This window comes from Chiloscyllium punctatum, chromosome 24 (assembly GCF_047496795.1).
Source record: "Chiloscyllium punctatum isolate Juve2018m chromosome 24, sChiPun1.3, whole genome shotgun sequence".
Lineage (NCBI taxonomy): Eukaryota > Metazoa > Chordata > Chondrichthyes > Orectolobiformes > Hemiscylliidae > Chiloscyllium > Chiloscyllium punctatum.
In genome coordinates, this window is record NC_092762.1 from 60,106,959 (window position 1) to 60,131,967 (window position 25,009).

Below are 25,009 nucleotides of genomic sequence, written 5' to 3' on the forward strand. Positions count from 1 at the left end.
AACTGCGCACATTCACTGCTGTGTCAATTTTCTTTCTCTCTTCCTCTCTCCTTCACTGACCATGTGCTGCCTATTGTCTATCCTTCTTCCTTTTAAAAATGTCATTGTTTTGACTTTTTTCTCCAAAGTTTCAAAACAGCATATAAAATGTTAACTCCTGGAACACAAGGCAATCACCTCCAACACCTAAAGTACCTCAAAAAAGGAGGAACACTCACAGCCACACATTTCTCCCATCCTCCATCTTGGATTACCCAAGTTTACTGATTTTGAAATAATGTACTGGGTTTAGAAGGGCAGTAAGATACTGAGGTTGAAATGGCACTGACACTGAGTTTAACATGCAGGTTCCAGACATCATTTTTATTTTCCACAGAGTTCTCAGGCTGACATCTGTCCTTGGCCTGCTGCGTTACACCAATAAAACACAAAGCATACTTCAGAAACAACATTTTTTCTTTCTACGAGTTACTTTACAGCATTTTGGAGTCAGCACCGAGTTCAACAATTTTAGATAGGAACCTCATTTGGCTTTCGTTTCTTGCAAATTTTGCTTTTTCTCTTTTGTTTTCTTTTATTTTTGATCATCTCTTGTTTCCATTGTTTCTTTAGTTGCCAATCATTATCGTTTAGTTCTGTAAGACTAGCTCATTCCATTTTTCCTGTTTTCCACCCTGTTACAGAACTTCCTTTTGTCCCACTCCCACCTTGCCTCAAAATCCATTACATCTCCAGCTCTTCCCAGTTCCGATGAAAGACCACTGACCTGAAATGTTAACTCCATTTCTCTCTCCACAGATGTTATCTGATGTCCCTGCTGAGTTTTCCACCGTTATCTGTTTTGATTACTAGTCTAATCTTAATTCCTGCTGTGAGTATCAAGGAGGTTGTGATAACCCCTATAACGCCCACAGAATATTGCTTATTAACCTCTCTACGGAGGTCATTAAGTAGGTGTTCCTTTGGTGACAATCAATGGCTTGCCAAGTTGGAACTCATCACATGAACCCTTTATAAAGCAGATCCAGGGATGGGTCAGCAGAACTGTTTACCACATCTTAGACTAGTCTACATATGCCATGAGTATTGGCTCTATTTTGGTGTTCAACAATAAATGATGTTACTTCCCAGTCAGACTCACTGAGTTATTACAGACATACTCACCTGTTTGGCCTGTGCATATTATTTGTAACTAAAGGTGTTTGAAATTGGCTCCCATTGTTTGTAGACTGATTAGTGTGGGTAAAGCATACTTACCAATGCAGTTCTTTCCATTGGGGGTGAGCTCGAAGCCAGCATTGCAGATACACTGGAAGCTTCCATCAGTGTTAACGCATCGGCCGTTCCTGCATAAGACACCGTTCTGGATACACTCATCGATATCTAGAGGGTGTAAAAGAAGCAGATTATTGGGATGTTAGCCAACCAGCCACCAAATACACACTTGACCAACTTGAGTTGATGTTCCAGACATTGCACTCCTCCTGCCATTTGGTCTGGCCCAAGATGTGAAGGAACCATATTCCTGAAGAAAAGTTCACTGTTGGCTCTGCTGTCCCAGAGGGCTTCTTCTGATTGAAATTACATGATCAGAGAGAGATTTGTAAAGGATCATATCATCATAGACAGGCCTTTAAGCGACTGATTTGGCATACACTGGATTCCAGGCAAAACATGTGAAGCCCCCCCAGCATCCAGAAGTATTGTTCAGGGATGGTTGTTCACTTAAGTCGAGGTGTGGACAGGTTCAACTTTCAAGCTGCTAATAAAAGCCAGTTGTGCTGCTTTGCGAGTATCACCTCTAGTTTGAAGATAAAACCAATAAACAAATGCAACTGCGATGCAAGACCCATGGTAACATTACCACATGGCTAACCCCAATGGCACTCTGAGAGTACCCTTGTCTATGTTGATCTCTTTGATTATCAGGTTCACACGTTATCTGAAAATTCACAGAGGAGAATGCTCAATAGAATATTGACCCTCATTTCAATGCAGACACGCTTCAAGTTCAACATAATTTCAATCAGAACAAAACTGATTGCCTTTATAGCATGAGATGGCAGTGCTGGTTAGTTTTGACATTGATTCCGGGAACTCTCTGATGGCAACAATGAAATATGAACCATCACCACCAAATCTTCTCTCTTGCCTCCAGTTCCTGGGTTTGGGTCCAGCCCAGACAGATGCTGCAATCTCTTGCCAACATCCGTTTAGATTTCTAAGTAGAATAGAGAAGAGCAAAATGAACTCTCAGTGGGCAGTAATCTAAACAGCCCGGACCACAGCAGTTAGAAACTCAGAGTGAAACAACGTTTTGTTTTAGTTTGCTGCATCTGGTGTTTTGATGTATTGGTTCCATTCTCACGTCTCTTTCTGAAGCAATGGCGACAAAAGGTTTTGTGCAATCACTGGGCTCAAGCCCAGGACAGTTACAGCACCACCCACACAATCTGTACCCTCCCAAATTACCCACATGCTGCTAATGTCCACATGTTGTTTTTCATGGAACATCCGAGTCTTATCCCAGCAGCCACTTCCCACCCATCCCGGGCAGTAAATGAAATTGGCAACATTTCAAATCAGGAATCGCCTCGCCCGATTTCTGCAGCAACGGGTGAATTTCAAACGTATCCAGTCTCCCACCCACATAATATCCGCCTTGAGTTAAAATCATGGCCAAAATGTTTCTCAGGTTTTGCAAATCTCCAATTTCTTTCACTTAACCATTGGCATTGTGTTTTCAGCTGTCTCGGTCCTGATGTCTGGAATATGTGCTGCAAAATTTGATGACCTCGCTATCTCTCCTTAAACTACTCCTAAAAACTGTCTCTTAACCAATCCTATTCTACCACACCCCCCCCCCCCCCCCCCCCCACCCTCCCCCAATCTTCTTTTGTGGCTACTGTCCACTTTTCTTCTCTTTGTGAAGCATCTTGGGACAGTTTACTACTTAAAGGTGCCATATAATTTCAAGTACTCATTGTTACATGAAAGACAGAAGGGAAGGAAGTCACTTGATTTGTGCCGCATTTGTTGAGGTAGAGATGCAATGCTTTTACAACAAACTACATTAATATTCAGATAATAATGAGATGAACATGGCAGCTGAGAGTTTTGAGATTGAACAGAAAATGCATTCACTCATTAAATAACAAACAGAGTGTGGAAAAAGAGAAGGTTATGAGCTCTGACTTCCTTGTATGAACTCACCAATACAGGCTTGCTTGGTGGCAGTACTCTGGAAACCATCATGACACTTGCAATGATAGGCACCAGGGGTGTTAATGCAGTCCCCGTTCACACAAGGACTGCTGGAACATTCATCAACATCTGAGTAAAAGTAAACAGAAAACAATAATATGTTAAAATTAACTCTCTTACTGAATTGAGGGAATGCAGTAGCATAGGAAATCTTGGCTCTCTAATTACTGAGACTGACTACTCACTAATTGGGACATGTTTCAGTAAAATGACGGCCATGAATGATTAGAGAGTTTGTGGGCGATCCCTGCAGAGCTGGAGCCTCATGTTGTGGAGACATTTGTTGCTGTGGTCACTCAAAAAGTTATAACCAACCCTTAGCCATGTTGTATTTAATCGGATAATTGCAAAGGAGCTCAAGGCTCCTATTTCCTGACGTCCTTTAGTGGCCTGGGTTCTGTGGATACCTCATGTCCGGAGCATCTTAACATTCATTCTGAAATAAACCCATGGCTGTTCACAATTCAGTGTTACACAGTCACACTCCAAATCATATATCCATCCATAGACTGTCTTCTTAGTTCAGAAGTTTTGAAATTAAATTGCAATCCAGGAGATAAAGAGACAGAACTTAAAATTTGACAGTTAATTATGAGTAAGTACAAACCTACTGTTGCTCTTATTACAGGCATTGTGACAGACATTGAAAGAAATAAAGGAGATAGGCATTTTCCTCATCATCCCACTCCTCCCAAAGTTCATGCGCTCTATAATCTATCAAAGCCTACCTCAGCCATTACATTTCCTGGCACAGCCCATGTATACTTTATTATGCACTCTATTTCAGCTGATTAATTTCCTCTCACAACTCATTTACTCTCTACTCTATCTTAGACTCTACTTCGTCCACCAAATCTCATCTGTCAGATCATGGACATTCCACATCATCATCTTCCAATCACGTGCACACTTTACTCTCTCACAATCCAGTTATGACTCATTCACTTAATCCCCTTCCACAGACAGTGTATAAAGTAACCTATCATGAATTCTCTCTGAACTATACCTACCATTCAAATTCCAGAAAGAACCTAGTTTACCATTGATTTTAACAGCCTGGTCAGGATTCACCTGATTTGTTGGGGCGGGAGGGGTGGTGGTGGTGGGGCGGGGTGGGGGGGGGGGGGGGGGGGGGGAATAGAACTGAGGAGTATAAGGTGGAGAGGGAAATTACAGTCAGTTGCACAATCCAAACTCGCAGACTCAATTTCCAGTGGAGAGAGATTTACATAAAAACTCCCTGTTTGCCAAAGAAATCAATATTCAGCTTTTCTGGCTGCTCGTGACCAATTGTGGACTGAGGGCTGGAAGGCACGGGATTTCGGAGTGAAAGATCAATTCCATAATTTGCAGTTTTGTGTCGGTAACACAATTTCCAACATTACACTCAACGCACACCACCCTGCACCCCACACCTCAGGTATATTACAGATCCATGCACCTAACACAATACTCCCAATATACACTGTATTCCCACATACAAAATTACACTCAACGCACACTACCCTCCACTCCACACCTCAGATATATTACAGATCCATGCACAGAACACAATGCTCCCAATATACACTGTATTCCCACACACGTACTACAACCTACAGACATCTTGCTGTCTTCAGTCGTACAGAAATCATTATGCTGTAACTTGGCAATTGTCTTTCAGACTAAGCCACCATCTCATTCCAATCAGGATACTTAACTTAGTTGTTTTTTTGAAGGATTACCTTTGGCTCCATATTAAGTTTCCTTTAATGTATTCAGACATGAAAATTTGGTTTGAGCCTATTTTGACATACAGTCACTTCTATTTTAAACTTTGTTTTCTGCCAATCGTGGGTTTCATCTTTCATGCTGCACCTTATTGATGAGATACAGCCACTATCTGGGAGTAGGGCTGTTCATAGAGTCATAGAGATGTACAGCATGGAAACAGACCCTTCGGTCCAACCCGATCATGCCGATCAGATATCCCAACCCAATCCAGTCCCATCTGCCAGCACCTGACCCATATCCCTCCAAACCCTTCCTATTCATATACCCATCCAAATATCTCTTAAATGTTGCAATTGTACAAGCCTCCACCACTTCCTCTGGCAGCTCATTCCATACACGTACCACCCTCTATGTGAAAGTGTTGCCCCTTAGGTCTCTTTTATATCTTTCCCCTCTATGCCCTCTAGTTCTGGACTCCCCCACCACAGGGAAAAAACTTTGCCTATTTACCCTATCCATGCTCCTTATAATTTTGTAAACCTCTATAAGATCACCCCTCAGCCTCCGATGCTCCAGGGAAAACAGCCCCAGCCTGTTCAGCCTCTCCCTATAGCTCAAATCCTCCAACCCTGGCAACATCCTTGTAAATCTTTTCTGAACCCTTTCAAGTTTCACGACATCTTTCCGATAGGAAGGAGACCAGAATTGCACGCAACATTCTAACAGTGGCCTAATCAATGTCCTGTACAGCCGCAACATGACCTCCCAACTCCTGTAGTCAGTACTCTGACCAATAAAGGAGAGCATACTAAACGCCTCCTTCACTATCCTATCTATCTGCAACGCCACTTTCAAGGAGCTATGAACCTGCACTCCAAGGTCTCTTTGTCCAGCAACACTCCCTAGGACCTTACCATTAAGTGTATAAGTCCTGCTAAGATTTGCTTTCCCAAAATGCAGCACCTCGCATTTATCTGAATTAAACTCCATCTGCCACTTCTCAGCCCATTGGCCCATCTGGACCAGATCCTGTTGTAATCTGAGGTAACCTTCTTCGCTGTCCACTACATCTCCAATTTTGGTGTCAGCTACAAACTTACTAACTATGTCTTTTCTGCTCGCATTTATGTAAATGACAAAAAGTAGAGGGCCCAGCACTGATTCTTGTGGCACTCCACTGGTCACAGGCCTCCAGTCTGAAAAGCAACCCTTCACCACCACCCTCTGTCTTCTACCTTTGAGCCAGTTCTGTATCCAAATGGCTAGTTCTCCCTGTATTCCATGAGATCTAACCTTGTTAACCAGTGTCCCATGGGGAACCTTGTCGAATGCCTTACTGAAGTCCATATAGATCATATCTACTGCTCAGCCTCATCAATCCTCTTTGTTACTTCCTTACAAAACTCAATCAAGTTTGTGAGACATGATTTCCCACGCACAAAACCATGTTGACTACCCCTAATCAGTCCTTGCCTTTCCAAATACATGTACATCCTGTCCCTCAGGATTCCCTCCAACAACTTGCCCACCACCGAGGTCAGGCTCACTGGTCTATAGTTCCCTGGCTTGTCTTTACCGCCTTTCTTAAACAGTGGCACCATGTTAGCCAACCTCCAGTCTTCCGGCACCTTACCTGTGACTATTGATGATACAAATATCTCAGCAAGGGGCCCAGCAACACTTCTCTAGCTTCCCACAGAGTTCTAGGATACACCTGATGAGGTCCTGGGGATTTATCCATCTTTAACCGTTTAAAGACATTCAGCACTTCCTCCTCTGTAATTTGGACATTTTGCAAGATGTCACCATCTATTTCCCTACAGTCTATATCTTCCATATCCTTTTCCACAGTAAATACTGAAGCAAAATACTCATTTAGTGTCTCCCCCATTTTCTGTGGCTCCACACAAAGACTGCCTTGCTGATCTTTGAGGGGCCCTATTCTCTCCCTAGTTACCCTTTCGTCCTGAATGTATTTGTAAAAACTCTTTGGATTCTCCTTAGTTCTATTTGCTAACGCTATCTCATGTCCCCTTTTTGCCTGGTTTCCCTCTTAAGTATACTCCTACTTCCTTTATACTCTTCTAAGGATTCACTCGATCTATCCTGTCTATACCTTACATGTGCTTCCTTCTTTTTCTTAACCAAACCCTCCATTTCTTTAGTCATCCAGCATTCCCTATACCTACCAGCCTTTCCTTTCACCCTGACAGGAATATACTTTCTCTGGATTCTTGTTATCTCATTTCTGAAGGCTTCCCATTTTCCAGCCGTCCCTTTACCTGCGAACATCTGCCTCCAATCAGCTTTTGAAAGTTCTTGCCCAATACCATCAAAATTAGCCTTTCTCCAATTTAGAACTTCAGCTTTTTAGATCTGGTCTATCCTTTTCCATAACTATTTTAAAATGAATAGAATTATGGTTGCTGGCCCCAAAGTGCTCCCCCACTGACACCTCAGTCACCTGCCCTGCCTTATTTCCCAAGTGTAGGTCAAGTTTTGCACTGTCTCTATTAGGTACATCCACATACTGAATCAGAAAATTGTCTTGTACGCACTTAACAAACTCCTCTCCATCTAAACCTTTAACAGTATGGCAGTCCCAGTCTATGTTTGAAAAGTTAAAATCCCCTACCATAACCACCCCATTATTCTTACAGATAACTGAAATCTCCTTACAGGTTTGTTTCTCAATTTCCCTCTAACTGTTAGGGGGTCTATAATACAATCCCAATGAGATTATCATCCCTTTCCTATTTCTCAGTTCCACCCAAATAACTTCCCTGGATGTATTTCCGGGAATATCCTCCCTCAGTACAGTGTAATGCTATCCCTTATCAAAAATACCACTCCCCCTCCTCTCTTGCCTCCCTTTCTATCCTTCCTGTAGCATTTGTATCCTGGAATATTAAGCTGTCCATCCCTGAGCCATGTTTCTGTAATCGCTATGATATCCCAGTCCCATGTTCCTAACCATGCCCTGAGTTCATCTGCCTTCCCTGTTCGGCCCCTTGCATTGAAGTAAATGCAGTTTAATTTATTAGTCCTACCTTATCCCTGCCTGCCCTGACTGTTTGACTCGCTTCTGTTCTCACCTATACCAGGCTCAGATTGATCTCTTTCCTCACTATCTCCCCACCTTACTAGTTTAAATCCTCCCAAGCAGTTCTAGCAAATTTCCCTGCCAGTATATTAGTCCCCTTCAAATTTACGTGCAATCTGTCCTTCTTGTACAGGTCACTTCTACCCCAAAAGAGATTCCAATGATCCAAAAATGTGAATCCCTCTCCCATACAGCAGCTCCTCAGCCATGTTCTCCTATTCCTGCCCTCACTAGCAAGTAGCACCAGGAGTATCCAGATATTACTACTCTTGAGGACCTCCTTTTTAAATTCCTGCCTAACTCTCTGTAATCTCCCTTCAGAATCTCAACCTTTTCCCTTCCTATGTCGTTGGTTCCAAAGTGGACAATGATCTCTTGCTGGCCCCTCTCCCCCGTGAGAACATTCTGCACCCTCTCTGAGACATCCTTGATCCTGGCAACACACCATTCTGCTTTTTCACTGCAAGCCACATAAACATCTGTCTGTACCTCAGACTAGAGAATTCCCTAACACAATTGATGTCTTGGAACGCGATGTATCCCTCATTGCAGTAGAGCCAGTCTCGATATCTTTTTCAGTCCTGTGGCATTCTTCAGTCACTTAGCTCACAATGGCACTGAGTATGAGTGCAGGAGTTGGAACTGCCCTGCTCTCTCTACAATCAGCATACAATCAGGGTGTTTGGTGGCTCAGTGGTTAGCACTGATGTCTCACAGCACCAGGGACCTGGGTTCGATCCCAGCCTTGGGTGACTGTCTGTGTGGAGTTTGCACGTTCTCCCAGTGTCTGCGTTGGTTTCCTCCCTCAGTCCAAAGATGTGCAGGTTAGATGAATTGGCCATGCTTAATTGCCCGTAGTGTTCAGGAATGTGTAGGTTAGGTGCATTAGTCAGGGGTAAATGTCGAGTAATAGGGTAGGAGAATGCATCTGGGTGGGTTACCCTTCAGAGGGCCAGCGTGAACTTGTTGGGCCAAATGGCCTGTTTCCACAATGTCGGGATTCTAAACCCCAAATCCTTATGGCTGTGCACAGGCCTGGAGTTTTGACACATAGGATCTCCATCATGGCAAAAATGGCAGACAGCCTCAAAATCTGAAGATCTGCTCCCAAACACGGCACTTCCTAATTTTGTGAGGGCAGGAATGTGTACGGTTGATATCTCATGCATGTGCTTGTCATGGAGGCAGCTGACCATTTAAATCAGCAGCTGCTTTGGATTTTGACAGCCTAGGAGTGTGACACCTTCAGTGTACAGACTAGGCCTGGTAAGAGCAGGCCTGGAATTGTTACCTTTCTTTAAGAGGTGAGGTACATCTTTGGGTATGATCCCAGGACACTGTTGGGAGCATGGCTCTTTGAGAGGTAAGGGGCCCTTTAGAATTGTTAAAATAGCATGTAAGAAGTGGATAAACCTGTTCAAACTAATTGGAAGTGACAACAGACTTGTCAAAATCAAAGGTCAAAAATGACTGTCAAGAAGGCCAGTTAAAACCAATCATTGAAACTGTCAAAGGCAACTCTCGGAAGGACCTGTCAGAGGTGGCAGGAGAAATTGTTATAAGTGTCAATAAGAATTTCAAAATGATTTATCAAAAAACGTTGTAAAGCCACCGAGGCATTTAATAGTCGTGCCCTTTACATCTTTGAAAATAAGTGCCTGAAGTGTTAAAAACACTGTTTGCTATTTCATTCTGTTTGTGACGTAAACCTGAAGGTTTCCTTTACACAATTAGTGCTACATGACTACATAACCATTCATTATCACAGTAGGGCACCTGTTCTTTCAGTTTGATTGACAACTACAAGTTGTTTTAAACTCTTTGATTAGGACTATGCATTCCAAAACTTGTTGTTGTAAGGGAGCTTGCATTTAAATGAAATACGTGTTGTAAAAGTTATTCCTGAAGATGAGGAATAGTAATTGCTGCAAAGTAGTTTTAATGAATAAGTGTCTTTTTCTCTATATAATGAAGTTTGCAATTAAACTTAAAACTTTACTGCATAGAACTTTATTTTATCCCATCTCTGCATGAGTCTTGAGTACCGCCCAAGGTGGGTACAGGTTAAGTTGGAATGGTAGGTATAAATGGCAAAGGGTGATGATTGAGGGGGCACGGGTTTTGACATCAGAGGGGTTATGGGCTTAGGTTAACATGGCAGGTATGGAGACAGTGGAGGATTGCCTGGAGGGTATGAGGGGCTATAAAGGATGAGTATATGGCATGAGGTGATATGGGGTTGTTTGAGGGGATGTGAAAATAAGAAATTAAGAACTAGGAGCAGGAGTAGGCCATCTGGCCCTTCGAGCCTGCTCCACCATTCAATAAGATCATGGCTGATCTTTTTGTGGTCTCAGCTCCACTTACCCACCCTCTCACCATAACCCTTAATTCCTTCATTGTTCAAAAAAGATCTATCTTTGCTTTAAAAACATTTACTGAAGTAGGGTCAACTACTTCACTGGGGAGGGAATTCCATAGATTCACAATCCTCTGGGTCAAGAAGTTCCTTCTCAGTTCAGTCCTGAATCTGCTCCTCTAATTTTGAGGCTATGTCCTCTTGTCCTAGTTTCACCTGCCAGTGGAAACACCTTCTCTATTTCTATCTTATCTATTCCCTTCATAATTTTACATGTTTCTTTTAAGATCCCCCACTCATTCTTCTGAATTCCAATGAATATAATCCCAGACTACTCAGTCGCTCCTCATAAGCCAACCCCCTCCACTCTGGAATCAACCCAGTGAACCTCCTCTGCACCCCCTCCAGTGCCAGTACATCCTTTCTCAAGTAAGGAGACCAAAACTGCCCACAGTACTCCAGGTGTGGCCTCACCAGAACTCTGTACAGCTACAATATAACCTCCCTGCTTTTAAATTCAATCCCTTTAACAATGATGGACAAAATTCCATTTGTTTTTTTAATTACTTATTGCATCTGCAGGCCAACCTTCTGTGATTCATGTACAAGGACACCCAGGTCCCTCCACACAGCAGCATGCTGCAACTTTTTACCATTCAAGTAATCATCCTTTTTTCTGTTACTTCTACCAAAATGTATGACTTCACATTTATTAACATTGTATTCCATCTGCCAGACTTTTGCCCACTCACTCAATGTATCTATGTTCCTCTGCAAAATATCACAGTCCTCTGCACACTTTGGTTTGCCACTCATCTTAGTGTCAGCTGTAAACTTTGACACACTACATGGGGTCCCCAACTCCAAATCATCTATATAAATTGTGAATAATTGTGATCCCAACACTGATCCCTGAGGCCCACCACTAGTTAATGATGAGGCGAAAGTGAGGACTAGCTCCTTGGATGCTGCCTGAACTGCTGTGCTCTTCCAGCACCACTAATTCAGAAAGTGAGGACTGGAGATCAGAGTCAAGATTAAAGTGGTGCTGAAAAAGCATAGCAGGTCTGGCAGCATCCAAGGAGCTGGGAAATCGACCTTTCGGGCAAAATCCCTTCATCAGGAATCAGTTACTGATTGCCAACCAGAATAGCACTCATTTATCCCCACTCTTTCTGTTTGTCAACCAATCCTCCATCCATGCTAATACTTTACCCATAACGCCATGCACCTTTATCTTATGCAGCAGCCTAAGGTGTGGCACCTTGTTGAAGGCCTTTTGGAAATCTAGGTACACCACATCCATTAGGTCCCCGTTGTCCATCTTGCTCATAATGTCTTCATAGAATTCCAAAAGATTTATTAAGCATGACCTGCCCTTCATGAATCAATGTTGCGTCTGCACAAAGGGACAATATCTAGCTAGATGCCTTGCTATTTCTTCCTTGATAGTAGACTCAAGCATCTTCCCCACTACAGAGGTTAAGCTAACCGGTCTATAATTCCCCACCTTTTGTCTACCTCCCTGGAATATATCTTTGCTGGGCACTTTGAAAAATCGCTTTGAAAGTCCTCCACTGCTTATCAATTGTCCCACCATAAAGTCTTTGTTTTCAGTCTACTTTAGCCAAGTCTTCCCTCATCCTATTGTAGTCTCCCTTGTTTAAGCACAGGACCCTGGTATTAAATTTTATCTTCACAACTCTCCATCTGTATTTGAAATTGAACCATACTGTGATCGTTCCTTCCAAGAGGATCCCTAACAATGAGGTCATTACTTATTTCTGTCTCATTCCACAGAACCAAATCTAGGATAGCTTGCTACCTCGTCCATTCCATTACATACTGTTCAAGAAAACTATCACGGATACACTCAACTCCTCCTCCTCAAGGCTACCCTGACTGAGCTGGTTCAACCAATCGACATGTGGATTAAAATGCCCCATGATAATAGCCGTACCATTTTCACAGGCATTAGTTATTTCTTTATTTCCCACCCCAATGTGATGTTATTATTTGGTGGCCTATAGACTACGCCTATCAGTGACATTTTCTTCTTAGAATTTCTGTCAAGTGGGTTCAACCTTATTCTGCATCAAACCTGTATCATCTCTCAGCACCACCCTGATGTCGTCCTTGAATATCTGAGCCAGACCACCTCCCTTACCTTCCTGTCTGACCTTCTGAATAGTCTGATGCCCCTGAATATTTAACTCCCAGTTGTGACCATCCTGTAACCATGTCTCTGTAATGGCTAGTAAATAAGACCATAAGACATAGGAGTGGAAGTCAGGCCATTTGGCCCATCAAGTCCACTCTGCCATTTAATCATGGCTGATGGGCATTTCAACTCCACTTACCCGCATTCTCCCCGTAGCCCTTAATTCCTTGTGACATCAAGAATTTATCAATCTAAATCATATTCATTCGCAATGATTTGTGCCGCTAACTCATTGACCTTGTTATGAATGCTACGAGCATTCAGGTAAAGTGCCATTATGCTAGCTTTTTTACTCTCATGATTTTCAACATCTCTAATAATACCGCCTGAATTATCCTTTCTTTTTACTTCTTTCACAGACTGCCTTGTAGTTAAACCCTCCTGCACACATGCTAACCTACTGTTTACCCTTTTATTTACCATCATACTTCCTGTCATTTTTCCTTTCCCCTCCCCCCGACTCACTAGTTTAACATCTTGTTGACCACCCTATTTATCCTTTCCGCCAGAACACTGGTTCCAGATTGGTTCAGGTGGAGACTGTCCCAACGGTACAGACCCCCCTGGTTCCAAAACTGATGCCAATGCCCCATGAAATGGAACCCCTCTTTCCCACACCACTCCCTTAGCCACGTGTTTACTTCTCTAATTTTCTTATCCCTAAGACAATTTGCATGTGGTTTGGATAGTAATCCAGAGATTATGACCCTTCAGGACCTGTTCCTAAATTTTGTTCTTAGTGCTTGATAATCTCCCTAGCCTTGCCTATGTTGTTAGTCCCACCATGGACCACAACAATTGGATCTTCTCCCTCCCGCTCCAATATCCTTTCAAGCCGGTAGGAGATGTCCTGCACCCTGGCACTGGGCAGGCAACACACCATTTGGGACTCCCAATCCGGCTCGCAAAGGATACTTTCTATTCCCCCGAATGTGAGGGCTGAGGGTGTAGAGTCATTCTCTACTTTATACTTCTGTCTTAAGTTTTCGGCGGGTCTAACCCAGCCAGGTTCTGTGCCCGCCTCACTATATCTCACGGTTGCCTGCCCTGATTTCTAATGCAACATGTCAGCCTAGACAATGGCTTCGAGCTGATATCTTTATACAACAGTTTGTACAGCCAGCGCTGCGCATCTGACTCATGGTTGAAAGACTGGGCTTCAGAATCCTCAGAGTTTGGTCCTTACCTCAATCCTCCCTTTGATTACACTGAATAATTTTGCCTGGAGTGTCATCAAAGGGTATCACAGCACGAAAGATGGCCATTGGCCTAATATGCCAGTTCTGGTTCTTTCAAATAGCTATCCAATTAGTCATCTTCCCCTGCACATTTCCCAGAGGCCTTTAATTGTTGTCCTTTGCAATCATGAATTTAAATCTCTAGCGGGCGTGCAGACTGGTGCGTGGAGCTGGTTGGAACTTTCTCAGTGCAGTGAGTTGCATAGTGGGTGACCAATTGTAATAATTATAAACCAATTAAAATTAGTTAAAGTCAGCTAGAATTTACAGAACATGTTTATATTGATAGAAGGTTGAGTTCCTTTCAGTCTGTGAAAAGTACTATCGCTTGTTTGCAGCTGAGCCAGTGAGAATGAAACAGGAAATTCCAATCAAGCTGGTTTCGATTAACACTGTTTTCTGAAGGGACAAACTGTTTAACATGTGCACAGGGCTGGTAATTTAATCTCACTCTGTATATGAACCTGATCAAACCAGTCAGAGATCAGACATCCAGACCACGCACAAACTGGCCTCTAAGGGGTGAAAATATAAACAAGGAATACAAAGGGAGACAGAAATTAAGAGTCACTTGAGGAGTCTTAACAGATAGTTTGAATATTGTAGTAGGTTGAATAAGCGAAAGCACTGATAAGTGAATGCTTCATCTGTGTTGGACACTGCACTGCAAATGGGTGTGACCTGTCATCATGCATACCCCAAAAAATGAGAACATCAAAAATAATCAATTATTCATTTCTCCCAAAGGTGCCATGCCCTTGCTTCCTGCCAAGCATCCCTCCCACTAAGACATATTGGAAGAATAGTGCTGTGCCTTAGTCTGCCCCAGCTAATGGGATATGCAGACTAACTAGCTCATTCCCAGGCTCTATGTTCCATCAAGGCCCAACCTACACTATTCTGTCAGAAAGAAAGACTTCCATTCATCAAGCTGTTACAAAACCTCAGGATATCCTTTAGGTTTTACAGTCAATCAAGTACTTCTGAAGTGTTGCCACTATTTTCAGGTTGCAGAGACTTCAATCGACCATCCCTTTTGAGTCACTGTAAGCCCAGGTAATTATTCTATACTGAGGGTCACAAGCCATAGCCCACTTGGGATTTAGAGAATTTTTCAGTGGTGATGGCAGAAGAATTCAAGGGACAATGACTGCTTATAAGTGGAGGTCATTTGGCAAGCAGACTTTTATTTCCTTCAGAGCTCTCACGAGGAAGGCAACAAAAAATCACCAGGTCTATTTGTTTTCTCTACAGTCGTATCATTTCATTGCTCAATGAATTTGAAAATAGGAGGCTCCTACTAGCAAGCAAAGAGGCAAGTACAAGATAGTGAGTCATCCAGTGAGAAGTCCAAATCTTAGACATATCACTATTTCCAATTGCCCTCGATTACTGAGTTACACTGTTGGAAAGTTGGGTAAGCTGGCTTAGCTCCAACAGCCCAATGATTAAATAGATTGCTGACACTCAGTGTGCCAGTTTGTATGTGAATAGTACATCCTTGGGTCAGATACAAAAGGAGGGTGATAGCCATGATCAGCTACTGCAGTCAGTTATTGTCCCAGAACTTCCAGGATTCCCAACCAGAGTCAGCATCCAGGATACAGTAAACCTAGCACGAATCATTACATGGTAATAACAAAAATCAGCAACAAGTATATTATATCGCAATGTGAGTTAGTATCTGAGGAACTGTATCCCAATGAGAGTCAATTTCAGAGGAACTGTACCCCAAAATGAATCAATATCAGATGAACTGTATCGAAATGTGAATTAGTATCTAAGGTACTCTACCCCAATGTGAGTCAGCATCTGAGGAACAGTACCCCAATATGAGACAATATCTGAGGAATTGTATCCCAATGAGAGACAGTATCTGAGGACCTGTACCTCAGTGTGAAACAGTATCTGAGGACCGGTAGCCCAATGTGAGATAGTATCAGAGGAACTGTACCTCAAATTGAGACAGTATCTGAGGAACTGTACCTCAATGTGAGACAGAATCTGAGGAACTGTATCCCAATGTGAATCAGTATCTGAGGAACTGTACCCCAATGTAAGACAATATCTGTGGAACTGTAGTCCAATGAGAGACAGTACCTGCAGCACTGTTCCCCAATGTGAGACAGTATCTGTGGAACTGTAGCCCAATGAGAAACAGTATCTGCAGTACTGTACCCCAATGTGAGACAGTATCTGTGGAACTGTAGCCCAATGAGAGACAGTATCTGCAGTACTGTACCTCAATGTGAGACAGTATCAGAGGAACTGTAGCCCAATGAGAGACAGTATCTGCAATACTGTACTTCAATGTCAGACAGTATCTGTTGAACTGTAGCCCAATGAGAGACAATATCTGCAGTACTGTACTTCAATGTCAGACAGTATCTGTGGAACTGTAGCCTAATGAGAGACAGTATCTGCAGTACTGTACCTCAATGTCAGACAGTATCTGTGGAACTGTAGCCCAATGAGAAACAGTATCTGCAGTACTGTACCTCAATGTGAGACAGTATCAGAGGAACTGTAGCCCAATGAGAGACAGTATCTGCAGTACTGTACCTCAATGTCAGACAGTATCTGTGGAACTGTAGCCCAATGAGAAACAGCATCTGCAGTACTGTACCTCAATGTCAGACAGTATCTGTGGAACTGTAGCCCAATGAGAGACAGTAATCTGCAGTACTGTACCTCAATGTGAGACAGTATCAGAGGAACTGTAGCCCAGTTGGAAGTACAGTGTTTGGAATCTGTGTCCAATTGTGAGTCAGCAGCTGGGGAAAATTATATCCCAGCAAGAGTCAGAATTCAGGATACTGTACTCCATCAACCAATGCTCAGGGGACTACACCACCATGACAGTCTGTTATTTCAGGAGAGATGTGAAAATAAAAAAAGAAATGCAGAGTAAACATCTCTCTCAAATGTAGTCTGTCTTAAGCAGATGGGATTAGTACTCACCAATACACTCTCTACGCACATCCTGTTTGAAACCCATGTTACATTCACAGCGGTAACTGGATGGGGTGGGAATACAACGTCCGTTCAGACACAGGTTGGTGAAATGCTTGCAGACATCAATTGTCTGATTCAGGGTGGCTGTACCTGGGAAAAGGTTCAAAAAAGCACAGGTTTACTTATAGGAACATGGGAACCAGAGTAGGCCATTCAGCCCCTTGAGCCTCTTCTACCATTCAATGAGATCATGTCTTGGACTCATATCCCTTAATGTCTTTGTTTAACAAAATATTGTCCGATTGTTAGATTTTAAATTAAGAACTTATCCAACATCCAGTGTCATTTTGAGGAAGAGAGTTCCAAACATCTGCCACCCTTTGTAACATCTGTCCTGAACAGTCTGGCCCTAATGTTTAGACTACGCCCCTTAGATTTAGAATCCCTAACCAGTGGAAACAGTTTATCTTTATCTACCCTGAAGTTTCCTTTTAAGATCTTGAAGACGCTAATCAGGTTATAGCCATGGTGGCTTAGTGGTTAGCACTGCTACCTCACAGTGCCAAGGACCTGGGTTCAATTCCTGCCTCAGGTGACTGTCTGTGTGGAGGTTGCACATTCTCCTAGTGTCTCCGTGGGTTTCCCTCCACACTCCAAAGATGTGCAGTTTAGGTGAATTGGCCAAGCTAAATTGCCTGGAGTGTTAGGTGCATTAGTCAAGAGTAAATATAGGGAATGGGTCTGGGTGAGTTACTCTTCAGAGGGTTGGTGTGGACTTGTTGGGCCAAAGGGCCTGTCCCCATACTGTAGGGAATCTAAATTACAGAGAAAATGTTTTATAATTTGTATAATATCTCCTTATAACCTAACCCCTGAAGTCTAGGTATCATTGTTGTAAACCTACATTGGACTCCATTCAAGGCCAACAGACCCTTCCTAAGGTGCCCAGATCTATTCACAGAACTCCAAATGGGGTTTGTAAAGGGTTTTGTATCCCCGCAGCATAACTTCTGCATACTGGGTACTTCAGTCCTTTGGACATAAAGATCAGTATTGCATTCACTTTTGTAATTACTTGCTCATGGCATTTTAAAGATGATCTGAACCCTGAATTTGTTTGGACATCTGCTGTATTTAACTCTATCCATTCAGAAAGTACCATGATCTATCCATTATTATAGTTGCTAATCGGTCAGTTACAGATTTTTAAACCAATGGGTTAAATGTCCTTTAGTGACTTGGCATATATAGAAATATTTACCATTCCTTCATAGTATAAAAAGCCAAGCTACTTGTGTAATCTATGGACTTAAACCTGTAAATGCCTTACCCCACACAGTTTTCCTTTGCTTGCATCATTTACAAATTTTTAAAATCCACCTGTGTTCATATCCTGGAACTCTTTCCCTATTAAACTGCAGTTGTTCAAGAAGGTGGGTTACTATCACTTTTTTAAGACAAATTAAATCCAGCTATAAATTTCCATGAACTATTTCTTGCTACACACATCTGTTTTTCCCCCTCACCGTCCTTACGAAATGTTCAAGGCCAAGCCTTAACACCTCTTAACTTAGTTACTAAGCAATTCACAGAAACCATACACAAGGAACTGATGAATATCAAGCTTTTAAGGCTATCGTCCTCACAGCACAGCTCATTTAACATTGATATATTTATGTCATCAGATACCTTGTACAGATTGACTAAGTTGGAGTGCAGGTCAGAGACAGGGCTCTGATATCTCTATAATGGTTCTCCGACTGGCAGTCCAGCTGGGAAGGGGTAGGGGTAGGACTGCAGAATGAACCATGGTTTTGATTTTTTTCCTTGGTAACTACGACTATGCAAATGATATTTCTTGTTTTAGTTTCCAAATCTTTGCAGCTGAAAACACTTGCTTGCATCCCATCAACCCTTATCATGGAAGATGTCAATCTTAAATACAGCTGAGTACCTCATTCATTACAGAACACGCTAAAACTGTGAACCACACATTGCAGGATATGATCTTTCATACTTCAGTTAATTTAACACTTACCAATGCCAGGCCCAGTCCCAGGTAGCCCTGAGAAACCTGTTCCAATTCCACCTGGTCCAATCCCACTAGGCCCAACCCCATTAGGTCCAAGTCCACCAGGTCCGACTCCACCAGGTCCGACTCCACCAGGGCTAACTCCACCGGGCCCAACTCCACCAGGGCCAAGGCCATTCGGCCCAATTCCACCAGAAAATCCTGGAAATCCTATGCCAGGGTAACCCGGTCCAAAAGGAACACCTTCGATGCACAGTCTGCGATATTCATCTGAAAGGATAATATTGACAGCATGACGTGAGATACTGGACAGAGCAGAAGCAAAACTTATGAAATAGCACTTTTTGTTTTTCTGGCATGTAACTGTGGACAAGAGCAGGTGGAATTTAGTAACAGAGTAGTCTTCCCCTTCACTCATACCTTCATGCCTGAATTCTCCATATTTAAGTGTTGATGTAGGTATCTGTAATGGTTTCTCTTGGATAGGCTGAGTGAGGGACTGATTCTGTTGAAAGAATGGTTTTCAGTTGTCTCTGGTTTCTCCTCTGCTGGTTTGCTAAGTATTGCTGGAGCAAGACTGTGGACCAAGATTCATAGACACACCTTGTCATGTATTCCACTTCTGCCTGGCTTCTTCTGTTGAGGTCCAGAAAGCCTGATCCACAAATAGGCAGTTAGCACTGCTGCCTCACAGCACCAGAAACCCGGGTTCAATTCCCGCCTCAGGCAACTGACTGTGTGGAGTTTGCACATTCTCCCCGTGTCTGCGTGGGTTTCCTCCGGGTGCTCCGCTTTCCTCCCACAGTCCAAAGAGGTGCAGGTTAGGTGAATTGGCCATGATAAATTGCCCGTAGTGTTAGGTAAGGGGTAGATGTAGGGGTATGGGTGGGTTGCGCTTCGGCGGGGCAGTGTGGACTTGTTGGGCCGAAGGGCCTGTTTCCACACTGTAAGTAATCTTAAACGATGACATGATGATTGATCATCCCATTCCACGTTTCTTCCCCTTTACAAACAACTGGAGGGCCAGAATGTAACAGGTCTCTGAGGCAAATGCAACAAATACAGCAGGATTTGGGGGAAGTTGGGCGTCGAATGGAGGGAAGTGTTGAATGTCTTGTTATCATGCTGGATCATGTGGATTTGATCAGAAACCGGGAAGATTTATTTTACACTATACACTCTTTAAACCTCTCCTTAGAAATTTGTTTACATGGATCTGTTGGTACGAATTGGCCATAGGAAACAATTCTTGCACCCCATGGTGAAAGTCCTGGTAATATCGATAATTAAGGGAAATTCTCAGCACATAAGCGTGCCATTCAGCTCCACTGGTCTGTCCCGGTGTTAATGCACCATACAAACCTCTTCCCACCCCATTTCAGGGTTAATGCTCATAAAAACAGATACAAGCCCAAAAAATGTCTGGGCTATTAATCTCACTGAAGCAGCCATTCACCCCAACCACAATAACCTCACAAACTCTTAACATTCGCCTGTATCTGTGTTTTTGTTTTTGTCACTGTTTACCTATTATTTACTAACTATGCTGTTTAACTCTGTGATCTGCCTTTATTGTTCACAAGACAAAGCTTTTCACTGTGCCTCGGTACACGTGACAATAAATTCAATTCAATTCAATTCAGCAACCAACTCCCAAGCATAGGCAGAGTTATTATTGGTTTTTGATTGGTTTATTCCACTGTAAAAATTGTTTCGATCGACTTTTTTTTAGTCAAAATGACGTTTGAACCAACCTGCAGATTGTGTTGGACAATCTTTTTTTGAATGAAATGGAAGCTTGAACCAAACAGGATTTTGACTATTCCAAAGATGGAATTCTGAGACTCCTGGGAACTACTGTGCTTTCCATATATGGTGAAATGCAAACAAATGAAGTAAATATATTCAACAGCCCATCAGAATACAAAGTATTCAGTATCCTGCCCCCATTATATTGCATCCATGAAAATTTGTCCTTTCAAAAGGTCAAAGAACAAACTTTGTTATGGTGTTTAGAATCATCACTTGTGTACTTGGTTGACTGTTTTTAAAAATTTGTTTATGGGATATGAAGGTCACCGTCTAGACTAGCATTTATTGTCCATCCCTAATTGACCAGAGTACAGTTAAGAGTCATTTGCTAATTTGGAATCACATGTAGGTCAGACTGGGTGAGGACGCAGATTTTGTCCCCTACAGGACATTAGCGAACTAGATGGGTCTTCACAATAATTGAGAGTGGTTATGTGGTCGTCATTTTATTTTCTGACAGATTTTTATTGATTCCCAATGTTTATACCAGCTTCACTTACCAGACCCTCTGACAGGACACATCTCTGGAGTGTGTCCTGCTGACCAACAACGCCCAGAATCACAGCAGCACTGCATCTTAGTGTAATGTCCATGTAGGTCTCCAGCACATCGACCACTCAGCAGACTGGAGAAACAGGTCCCAGATCGCTGGTCTGGAAAACAAAAGGAGGTTCACACCAGGTGTCATTATTGCATGTGCGTATTACAATGCCACCCACAACCAGCTTGCTGTTGAGATAGTTTGACAACACCATCCCCTTTCCCTTAGGTCAAAGGGGTCTTTTTAGTTTACAATGGTAATGGAAAACCATCGGTGAGTCTTAACAAAAAGTGTTTGTCTTCAACAATACGTAATTTATTGAATGATAACAATCAGACACAAGTTACATTAGTAAGTCATATATCGTCACGGTGACTGTGAGGCAACCTAGATTATACATCTGCCATCTTCCAAATCCAGCGCTGCCTCAACCCACCCAGTCCTAATGATAACACTAGACTGGGTGGAGCTTAATGCAATCTCCAATACTAACCCTTTGAGAAGTATTATCTATACAATATACCTGGGCAGGGTTCAACCATTCAGAAATTCAATTTCTCTGATAGATTGTCATAAATTAACATACCTGGTCAAAAAGCAGTTTGTTTAAAGACAAATCATGAGACAGTGATAGCTCTCTCTGGCTCTCAGTTCCGCAGACTTCCCAAGATTTCTAAAGGAATTGTTGTGGTTGAATGTGTCTGTTGGATGTTTTATCTCCTTGCTTATTTTCCAAGTTAAAAAGTAATTCTTTCTTCTTTGGATCCCTATACACAGTGTACAGATTCAGTCCCTACTCCCACACTACAGGTCATTTGCAAGTCAAGTCCCATTAGGCTCATCATCCCCTCATTGCTCCTGCATGTGACCTCTCTTTATATGTGACCCTTGACTGAGTATTGTCAAGCTGATTGACCATGGATGTTGCAACAGTAAACCAGTTAATCTGACCTTCCCCAACAGCCATACTTGCTCACTTCCAGAGGAGGGTTGCTGGTGATCAGGAGCACCATCCCCGACTGGATTTCTGTTTCCTGATCAAAGGAGCATCTGGGCCAAGTGCAGCAGCAATACTGTCACCCACTCAGCATTGCTTACACTTAAGGTGGCTTTGGGATCTTCATAACTGGTGCCTGACTAGACAGCAATCCTGGAAAGATAGCTCAATGATGTTTGTTTTACACTTCATACAAGGTATGAAGGTACTGTGGATGCTGGAAATCGGAATCAAAAACTTAAAACATTGAAAACAATCAGCAAATGAACTGATGACTCAAAACACTGACTATTTCACTCTCTATAGCTGTTGCTTCATCTGCTGTGCATTTCCAGGATTCACCACCTATTTCCTTGGTTTAATTTACAGCAATGTTACAGATTCACAGAATCATAGAGATGTACAGCATGGAAATGGACCCTTCAGTCCATTTTGTCCATGCCAACCAGATATCTTAACCTAATCTAGTCCCATTTGCCAGCACTTGGCCAATGCCCCTCTTAACTCTTTCTATTCATGTACAACCAAATGCCTTTTAAATGTTGTAATTGTACTAGCCTCCACCATTTTCTCTGGCAGCTCATTCCATACACGCACCACCCTCTGCTTGAAAACATTGCCCCTTAGATTCCTTTTATATCTTTTCCCTCTATGCCTTCGAGTTTTGGACTCCCCTTTCCTGGGAAAAAGACCTTAGCTATTCACCCTAACCATGCCCCTCATGATTTCATAACCCACGTTTTAGATTTCCTCTTCATATTACTTGAATTTTTCATGTCCCTCAATAAGCATCTTTAATTTCATATTCTCTTCACTTTTTACTGTTTGAGCTTCTCGATCTTTCCTCTCAGCTTAATCCTAAATATTGATTCCACACGTTTAATTCACTTCAAAAATATCTTCTCTGTGTGCAATGCACACTCCTCGTCTCTGTGTCTGTTTAACCCAAATTTTTATCTACAAATCACCACACAATTCTGTCCCTGGAAACCTTCCCGCCATTCAGTGTGCAGGGGTCCTGACTTCAATTGCGCCTGACAAACAAGCCATTGTAAACTGTCTTGGATTAATTTATTCCAGATGGCAAAACAGGAAAACACATCCAATTTCAGCTCCACTGTTTCACAGCTATGATTAGCTCTGTTCCCATAATTTAGGTGCACTTTCCTAGTTACCCTGAGAACTTCCAGGAATATTTCAAGCGATTCATTTCATTTTCTTGTAGCCTTTTGGGCCTTGACTGTCCTTTAATTCATAAATTATTAACTGTGGAACTGTGCCACGTTGAACACTTGCCAACTTACAAACAAACAAACTTGCACAGTGAGAATTGGCAGTCCATTGCAGTGCCGCGTCTTGAGCGTAGGAAGACACTGGTAACAAGAATCTGGCTTCGTTTTCTCAATTTTCTCACAAATTAGCTGTGCTGTTCCTTACCCTTTGGGGTGCAACTGAACGTGTAGAGTGCTCATGTTTGCGAATGAAATTGAATGTACGTGTTTACGCATACATGTGCCTCAATGAATACACCTACATACATGCACAGCATCAACTGCTTGTACGCTTTGGCACACAATTAAAGCGTGATGTATTGTATCCAGACTGGTCTCCCTGCAATAGGAAGGATATTATTAACCTAGAGAGGATTCTGAAGAGATTTACCAAGAGGTTGCTGGAATCGGAGAATTTGAGTTATAAGGACCGTAAGAGGTTGAAGGGTTAACTTACAGAGGCTTATATAATCATGAGAGATATAGATAAGGTAAATAGTATATCTTTAAGGTGGGAGGAGAAAGATTTAAAAATGCCACAGAGGAGATTTATTTACACAGAGAGTGGTTCATGTGTGGAATGTACTTCCAGAGTTTGGATAAGTACATGGATAAAAAATGTTTGGAGGGAAAGGGCCAAGTACAGGAAGGTGGGACTAGTTTCATTTGGGATTATGGTCGGCATGAACTGGTAGGTCTGGAAGGGCTGTTTCTGTGAAGCATGGCTGTATGACTCTGTAGCTGTACATACATATACCTATATAAAGATGTCTGCATATATATGACCATATGTATATGCCTTTCACCATATATAGTGGAAAAGTACACGTATGCAGTGACATCCAGGCCTATTGATATCTGTGTGCGCATTGCTGTACAAATGTTCAACAGTTCCCACATATATACGAATAGTTACCTATATACACAAGTGATTCTAAGTACCTGCCAATTCCACAAAAGACTATATGTCCACTCTCAAAAGTGTATGGCACAGATTGCACATACAAAGCAAAGTTGAGTGACAGTGTACCAATAGAAAATGTGAACAGCTAAAAGAGAGACTAACTTAGTGAGTTTTGAGAAGATTTGTAGCTCAGGTTGAGGTTCTGGATGTAGGTTTGCTTGCTGCACTGGAAGGTTCATTTCCAAATATTTTGTCACCCTACTAGGTAACATCTTCAGTAGGCCTCAGGGAGTAGCACTGTTGATAATTCCTGCTTTCTATTTATATGTTTGCGTTTCTTTGGGTTGGTGGTTTAATTTCTTGTGGTGACATCATTTCCTGTTGTGATGTCATTTTCTGTTCTTTTTCTCAGGGGGTGGTAGAGGGGTAGGAGAGACTAACTATAATTAGATACGTAATTGTAGAAAGGATTCACTATTTAGTACCACTAGGTAGAAGGTAAATGTGAACAAATGCACATGGACCTGTGCATGTGTCAAAACAAAAATACGCGTGTACATGCAGCACAGCTGTGGTGACACATGGGACAACATGGGAGG

General features: G+C 42.4%; 1 protein-coding gene across 1 annotated transcript in view; it reads right to left on the reverse strand.

The window, feature by feature from the left end:
* The window catches only part of fbn2b (fibrillin 2b), a 401,753-nt gene that overhangs the window by 127,654 nt on the left and 249,090 nt on the right, over positions 1-25,009 (reverse strand). Inside the window, exons 9-13 of the mRNA XM_072593951.1 lie at positions 21,198-21,350; positions 18,892-19,155; positions 16,860-17,003; positions 3,214-3,333; positions 1,258-1,383 (exon numbers count right to left, since the gene is read on the reverse strand). Of these exons, the coding sequence (XP_072450052.1) occupies positions 1,258-1,383; positions 3,214-3,333; positions 16,860-17,003; positions 18,892-19,155; positions 21,198-21,350 (807 nt within the window). The remainder of the gene's footprint in view (positions 1-1,257; positions 1,384-3,213; positions 3,334-16,859; positions 17,004-18,891; positions 19,156-21,197; positions 21,351-25,009) is intronic.